The sequence below is a fragment of the Aspergillus candidus genome (genome assembly GCF_002847045.1).
Source record: "Aspergillus candidus strain CBS 102.13 unplaced genomic scaffold BDW47scaffold_3, whole genome shotgun sequence".
Taxonomy (NCBI): domain Eukaryota; kingdom Fungi; phylum Ascomycota; class Eurotiomycetes; order Eurotiales; family Aspergillaceae; genus Aspergillus; species Aspergillus candidus.
This window is the reverse complement of record NW_020194008.1, coordinates 156488-164445: the sequence shown is the minus strand read 5'-3', so window position 1 is coordinate 164445 and position 7958 is coordinate 156488. Positions and strand designations below refer to the sequence as shown.

General features: G+C 63.5%; 2 protein-coding genes across 2 annotated transcripts; both read left to right on the top strand.

The window, feature by feature from the left end:
• Positions 1-887: 887 nt before the first annotated feature.
• BDW47DRAFT_122209 (Hydantoinase/oxoprolinase-domain-containing protein) lies at positions 888-4970 on the top strand (the record flags this gene model as incomplete). The annotated part of the gene is made up of 1 exon (XM_024815799.1): positions 888-4970. The coding sequence occupies one exon, from the start codon at positions 888-890 to the stop codon at positions 4968-4970; it is 4083 nt and encodes a 1360-aa protein (XP_024675768.1).
• Positions 4971-5589: 619 nt separating this feature from the next.
• BDW47DRAFT_122208 (uncharacterized protein) lies at positions 5590-7357 on the top strand (the record flags this gene model as incomplete). The annotated part of the gene is made up of 2 exons (XM_024815798.1): positions 5590-5694; positions 5765-7357. The coding sequence occupies 2 exons, from the start codon at positions 5590-5592 to the stop codon at positions 7355-7357; spliced, it is 1698 nt and encodes a 565-aa protein (XP_024675767.1).
• Positions 7358-7958: the final 601 nt, after the last annotated feature.

The following is a 7958-nucleotide window of genomic DNA, read 5'->3' as shown; positions in this document are numbered from 1 at the left end:
CGAGACGCGACCTTCCCCAACGGAATGTAGTTCCTAGCAATGGTTGAGGACTTCTGCACAAATCCGTACTGGTACAAAGCTCCGAGAACAGCGGATCGGAACACCAGAGGGGACGAAAACATGGCACATCCGCGGTCAAGAGGAATGGTTGGACGGATAGGGGCTGCCAACTGGGGCTGGTCCAATCTATCGGGACGTCCTCATGCATGAACGAACGCTTTGGGGACCCTCCCCTCCCAGTGTGTTGCCATGGAGGTATCACGCATTTGTCGTATCGCCCCTCCAGCAAGCGCATTCGCCATGTCGTATTTGGGCGGCGGGCGTCTCAAACTGATACAATCCCATTGTCTCGTTGGTGGACGCCAGCCCCGTGGGTCTTGGGTCCACTGACAAGCTGCTAGTCGCAGGATCGACAGAGATGTGGATCCCTGGGCTCAAATACCCGACCAATGACCATGAAAATCCACCTGCACAACAGTCAATGGGGATGGGGCAGGTCTGATCAAGACGGACGGAGATTCTTCCAGACTAGTTTAACTCGGGATGACAGAGGGGAGAACTGGAGAAGCCAGCAACGTGGCATTGGGTGGGACCGTTGGAGAAGGATATCAAAGACATTATTGATGAGTCTAGCTCTATCGATCATTCGATATGAGCATGGCTTCCCCCTCCACTGACGTTAGCTGATAATAGAAGATCCCTGCCGTTACTATTTCCCCCCTTCCCTTCCTCCCGGCCGTGCTATCTTCGTTGGAATCACTTCCTATCTCTCTGTTCACCTATCCACACCTCCTCTCCCCCCTTCTGTCCCCATCCTCCCCCTGAGCAGACTCGTGTCTCTCTCTCTCTCCCGTGCGCCCCCCTCCTCTCTCTCCTAGGACTAAACCATGTCCGATTCTCCTACGAACCAAGGCTACAAGCTCGGTGTGGATGTCGGTGGTACCTTCACCGACGTCTACATCTTCACCCCGCACGGTCAGACGGTCCGGGCGAAGGTCCCCACGACCATCCCGGATCAGAGTGTGGGCATCCAGAATGGCATCACCAAAGCCCGTCAACTGCTGAAAGAGCGGTTCGACTGGTCGGGGACTTTCCAGTTCATCCACCACGGCACCACCACGGCCACCAATGCCGTGCTCGAGGGCAAAGGCGCCCGCACCGGCCTGGTCGTCACCTCCGGCCACAAGGATATCCTCGCCCTGCGTCGCTCCCAGATCCCCGGCGGGCTGGGAGCCTGGCTGAACTTCACCCCGCCCGATCCCGTGGTGCCGCTGGAGCGCGTCGTGCAGTGCACCGAGCGCATGTCGGTGCACGGCGAGCCCGTGACCGACGTTGACGTGGAGGGCTTACGGCACAGCCTGCAGGCGCTGGTCCGCCAGCGGCCCGAGGCCGTGGCTATCTCGCTGCTGAACTCGCATAGCAACGACGCTCACGAGCGCATCGTCGCCCGCGTCGTCCAGGAGGAGCTGGGCCCCGATGTCGCCGTCATCTGCTCGGCCGACGTGCTCCGCGAGGTGGGCGAGTACGAGCGCACCGTGACCACGTGCACCAACGCCCTAGTAAAGCCCGTCGTGCAGACCTACCTGCGTAACCTGTCCGAAAAGCTGGCCCCCGAGAGCGACACCATCCGCGTGTTGAAGAGTGACGGCGGGCTGACCAGCCTGGCGCTGGCCGGTGAGCTGCCCGTCAACATCCTCATGTCCGGCCCCGCCGGTGGCGCCAAGGGCGTGGCCGATGTCGTGGCCCACAGCACCCCCTACAAGAACCTCATCACCCTCGACATGGGTGGCACCTCCACCGACTGCGCCCTCATCTACAACGGCCAGCCGCAGCTGCGCCGGGAGACCGTCGTCGAGAACCTGTCGGTGCGCTCGCCCGCCGTCGATATCCACACCGTCGGCGCGGGCGGCGGCTCCATCACCACCTACATGGAACTGACCGAGACGCTGCGCGTCGGGCCCGAGAGCGCGGGCGCCGCACCCGGACCGGCCTGCTACGGCAAGGGCGGCCGCCAGGCAACGGTCACCGATGCCAACCTGGTCCTGGGCTACCTGCCCAAGACGCTGCTGGGCGGCGAATTTGCGCTGGACGTGCAGGCGGCCGTGGCTGCTGTCGAGGACATCGCCACCCAGATGAAGCTTCCCGTCCCCCAGACCGCCGAGGACATCATCACCATCATCAACGAGACCATGTACGGCGCTCTGCGCCTGGTGTCGGTCGAGCAGGGCTACGACCCGCGCGAATTCGCCCTGGTGGCCTTCGGTGGCGCCGGACCGCTGCACGCCAACGCCGTCGGCGAGCTGCTGGGCGCCTGGCCTGTCATCGTCCCGCCGTCGCCGGGTATCCTTTGCGCACAGGGCGACGTGACCACCAAGCTGAGCCACGAACAATCAACCACCTTCATCCGCCTGATCACCGAGACCACCGCCGAGGACGCTCGCGCCCGGTACGCCGCCCTGGAGGCGCAGTGCCGCGAGACGCTGCAGCGGACTGCCGGCGAGAGCGGCCCCACCGAGTGGACGTCCAAGTACCAGGCGGACCTGCGGTACAAGGGACAGGCGCTCACCATCACCGTCGACCTGGACGCCGCCGAGCTGGCGGCCCTCGACACCCCCGGCTGGCACGGCGGCCTGCGGGCCAAGTTCGACCGCCAGCACCAGCAGCTGTTCACCTACACGCTGCCGGACTTTGAGCTGGAGCTCATGCGTCTGGGCGTCGTGCTGGAGGACGCCTCCCCCGGCATCGACATCCCCCAGGTGGGCGCTGCGGCGTCGCCGGCTCCGCCCGCGGAGGCCCGGGTCGGGGAGCAGACGATCATTGTGCGCGGCGTGGAGCAGACGGCGACGCTGTGGGACCGACAGAGCATCACCCAGCAGGGCGTGCGCGTCGACGGACCCTGCATCATCACGGAGATGGACAGCAACACGCTGATCCTGCCGGGCTACTACGGCGAGATCGACGCCATCGGCAACATCCTCATTCAGCCGGTGGACCACAAGCCCCGGGACGCGGTGGAGTCGCACACCCCCGAGACGGCGGGCGAGCTCGTCCGCAGCACGCCGCTGATCCCCACGCTGGTGGGAGCGGCGCTGGGATCGATCCGCGGTGAGATGGACAAGATGATGCTGCGGTGCAGCATGTCGCCGGCGATCCGCGAGCAACAGGACGAGTTCAACGTGATCACGAACTCGGCGGGCAAGATGCTGGTCGGCCAGTTCGGCAGCTTCATCACGCAGTTCCTCGAAATCTGGCACGGCACGATCGAGGAGGGCGACATCTTCGTGACCAACGACACGTACCAGGTGCAGGGAGCCATCAGCCATCTCAACGACCTCATCGTGTTGCTGCCCATCTTCCACGAGGGCCAAATCATCGGCTGGGCGTCACAGTTCGGCCATCTGACGGACGTGGGCGGCATGGTACCCGGCAGCATGTCGATCAACTCCACCTCGGTCTTCGACGACGGCGTCCAGGTGCCGTGCGTCAAGTTGTACGCGCGCGGCGTGCTCAACGCAGACCTGATCGAGCTGCTGGCGCGCAACTCGCGCCAGCCCGCCTGGTACCGCTCCGACCTCAGCGCGCTGGTGGCGGCCTGCACCATGGCAGCGACGCGCGTGCGCGAGCTGGCGGCCCGCTTCGGCCGCGAGGTCTACCTGGCGGCGTGCGCCGAGCTGCTGCATCGCAACCGGGCGGGGCTAGCCAAGATCGTCGAGCGACAGTTCGACGACCTGGAGAGCCGGTTCACCGACTTCGTCGACGACGACGGGCACGGGGTCGGTCCGTGGGCGCTGTCGTGCTCGATGCGCAAGATCGACGGGAACCGGCTGCGCTTCGACTGGTCGGGCACGTCGCCGCAGAGCACGCACAGTATCAACTTCTACCTGTCCGAGACCATGTTCCGCATGTTCATCGGATACTACCTCATCGCCGCGGCGGCGCCGGGCACGGTCATCAACGACGGCTTCCACGACCTGGTCGACGTGTACATCCCCGAGGGCACGGTGCTCAAGCCTGTGCGGCCGGCGCCCATCTCGTGCCGCACGCACCTGATGGGTCGCACGCTGGACATCGTCCAGGCGCTGATCGGCCAGAAGCACGACGCCTACCAGGCGGCCGCCGGCTTCAGCGACTCGCCGCACTTCTTCTACTCGGGCTTCAAGCCCGACGGCGAGTGGTACCAGCTGTACCAGATCGGGTTCGGCGGTGTGCCCGCGCGCCAGGCAGGCGACGGACCCGACTGCCACTGCCTCTTCCCAGCCATCAAGTCGATCCCGACCGAGAGCATCGAGCTCAACTACCCGCTCCGCATCGAGGCCAACGAGAGCATGGCCGACAGCGGCGGGCCGGGCTTCTACCGCGGCGGGAACGCCCAACGCACCCTCTACCGCTTCCTGGCCCGCGGTGAGTTCAGTCTGCACGACGACCGCTGGTTCACCAAGCCCTGGGGACTGAAGGGCGGCAAGCCGGGCTCGCGCTCGCGCAAGGTGCTGTACCGCCACTCGCAGTCCGCCACCAACCCGCCCACGGAGATCCTGCCGTCCAAGTGCGACCACGTCCGCGTCGACCCAGGCGACCTGCTCGAGTGGGTGACCTGGGGCGGCGGTGGTCTGGGCGATCCCCTGACCCGGCCGGCCGAGAAGGTCGCCCTCGAGGTCAGCCGCCACCTGGTGACCTTCGACGGTGCGCGCCAGGGCTATGGCGTCGTTGTCACCGAAGACTATAAGGTCGACACGGCCGCCACCGACGCGCTGCGCACGGAGATGCGTCTGGAGCGCGCCCAGCTGGGCGAGCCCCCGGTCTACGACCGCGGTGGCACCATCGAGGAGCTGCGCCAGTCGTGTCTGGCCGAGACGGGTCTGGAGCCGCCGTTGCCGCAGTGGGAGGTGGATGTGTATGGACCGCACTCTGGGGTGCCGTACGTGCGACAATGGTACGATGAGATGAAGACTAAGAACGGGTGGGATCTGTAATTTGCTTTCCTGGTCGCAGTGATGGGAAAGGGACGATGTGTTTGAACCATACTGTGAGATAGATACTATCAAGATGTTTGATTTACTTCAAGTCGCAATTCCTGTATAGTATCCCACCGTAGAACGTGACCGCGCGTACCCTAAGAGCATCGCCCAATGCAAGGTACATCGTCTGCCTCCTCTCGACATGCCTCCATGGTGCTGGCGAGGTCCATCCTGTCCGCCACCAAGAGGGGCCATATCCCTGCTTTGTCCAGTGGATCCCGATCCCGACCAAATCGGCGACCTGCATCCCAGGCACCTGGTGGGCCAGTCAGGCCATGCCAACCGCTCCAATGCGTTGTCACAACCCCCCCGAGCCTCCCCTGGTCGAATCACTAGCAGACGGGGCGTATCGCGAGAGACGGAAAGAAAGAAAGAAGCACGACCGAAACCGATTGGGCTCCCCCGCAGAGTGGGTCGCATGGCTGCCTAATGGCCAATCCGTGATGCTGACGGCATCTGCTGTATCACCCAGGCTTCTTGCTCTCTCGCTCTTTCCTGTCGCCGTATCTCTTTCTCTTTTTCCGCTTTCTCTTTTCTCACCGTCGTTCTGGTCAGTGGATGCCTCGCCAGAGCCATGTCGTCCCACGATCCAGAGGGATTCTGGGGAACATTGATCAATGCCGACAAGAGTCCCTCCCCCCGGTTGGAGCAGTTGTGTCTGGGCATCGCCCAGGTCATGGTCCGTTCCCCCTTCCTCGTGGGTCGGAGTGCATCGAGACCCTATCTAACCTCGCAGGGGATGCTGATAGTCCACCTTTGATGAGTTCGCCACGACCGACCTGACGCCCGGCCGTCTGGCCACTTTCTATCGCAAGACCGGGGGCAATTACGACGTCCTCTTCCTCGACACCAAGCCCTCGGCCCTGTCGTTCATCTATCAGCGGCTGGGCTGTTTCCACAGCATTCAGCCCTCCGCCGATCCCTACACCCCCCCGTCGGTTCCAGCCCTCCAGCCCAATGGCTTTGTGCGCTGGCAGACCATCCAGCTGCTCTTGGACCCCGAGGAGCACAGCCAGCACCTGCAGAACGCGGTGCGCCAATGGGACATCCAGACCCCCGAGGGCCGTCGCTTCCCCAGGACTATCCCCCGCCACGCCTTTCCGACAGCCTCGGATCCCGAGATGGTCGCCTGGCACGAGGAGATCAGTCGTCGCTTCGAGCTCGACTACTGGAAGAAGAACCTGCTGCGCTCTACTCCGCCCAATTTCAAGGGCTATACCCACCGTTTCGGAAAGCGAGAGAACCCCGTCACCAAACCCTCCTCGCCCCCGTCTCCTGCTGCGCCGCCGCCGCCGGCCCCCGCGCAAGCCCCGTCGTCGCAAACGCAACCGCGCCAGCAACGTCGTAAGAGCGCCGCCGACGTACCCCTCCGCTCGACCACTCGGCGTGTGCAATCCGTCTTCTTTCCGACCCCTCTTCCCCGCACCGAGGAGGCTCCCCCCGCAACGGGACATGGCTCACGGGCGCCTTCGCCCCCGTTCCCATCGTCCCCCTGGACCCGGCAGCCGGCCGCCCCGATGCCCCCGAACGATCCGCCCTCCGACTACGCCTCTTCCGAGGACTCATCTGTCCCGGAGCCCCGTCGCCCCCCGCCCTCCGCCCGCCAGCGCAGCTACAATCGGACGCTGTCCCCGCCGCGCACGTCCCACGCCCGCCGTCATTCCCACGAAGCCTACTTCCGCAAACCGCATCGCGACCTCTCACCGGACTCGCCGCGCCGCCGTCCCTCCTACCGTGACGCCGCCGTCTATCATCACACCGGCGGCAGTGGAAGTGGGAAAGGGGGAGGAGGGCGCCACTCGGACTCCGACGGCGCGCGTCGGGCGCGAGCCCCGCGATCCTCCTACCCCGACGATGGCCCCAGTCTGCGTGCCCGCACCCCGCCTCCGCAGGCGTCGCGGTTTGCCACCCCTGATGCATCCCCACCCTCGGGCGGGGTCTCCATGTCCGACGGCGTCCTCCTCTCCGGATACCCCGTGCATCCGCGCTACGTGAACCGCAGCAGCGTCAATCGCAACGTGGGCGCCGCCCCGTTCGTAGTGCGGAGGGTCGCCCCGGATGGGGACGGCGAGGTCCGTCGTCACAGCTACTGCCATCGGGGGAGTGGGTCCGCCGAGCGCGCGCGGTACGCCCAATCGGTGGGTGCCAGTGCTGGTCCCAGCGCGCGGCCCTCGCGCTGGTCGACGGTGAGTCCGGGGCCGGGATCGGCATCGGTGTCGGCATCTGGAAATCGGGGAGGTGGAGGGGTCCTGCCAATGCCGATGGGAGTGGAGATGGGAATGGGAACGGGAGAGGGAGAGTATCCTTCGAGGGGATGGCGGTCGAGCATGTATGAGCGGTGATATCTTATTTTCCTTGTGGTATGATATTTGTTATCTGATGGAGTCTGTATCCATGTGGGTGGTTTTTTCTTCTTTTGTCTTTTTTTCCATTTGCCTTTCGGTCTTTCGGTTCTGGCGTTGTTATCTGTTGACGGCCTCTATTGACCTCATGATTGATGACAGGCACTGCCTGCTTGGATCTATGAATCTAACGACTCACGACTCACGACTCACGGCAGCACTAGACCTAGAATTTAGGTTGTTTCATTTTTATCTCTGGTTCATTTCTATATCATGTTTAACCATACGTTTGGGTATATGTATGTAGCCAATACGGAGATTCGTATTGTCATGCAACAATGAAAGAATACATGAGCTGCTCACCGTGCTCACACATCTCGCATCAGCCAGATCATTGTAATCTGGTAGTCTTTAAGACACATATGGAAATATCGTGTACAGCCTCGCGGGAGAGTCAACAGATGTGGCTATGGCAACGATAAAGTGGCGATGCCGATGGTGCTGATGCGCAGCCGGGATGATTCTAAGCCACCTATCGAATGGCTCCAGATGTACATCATCATTCTACTCATCTCCAGTAGGGTCCGGTCTTTACTCGTGG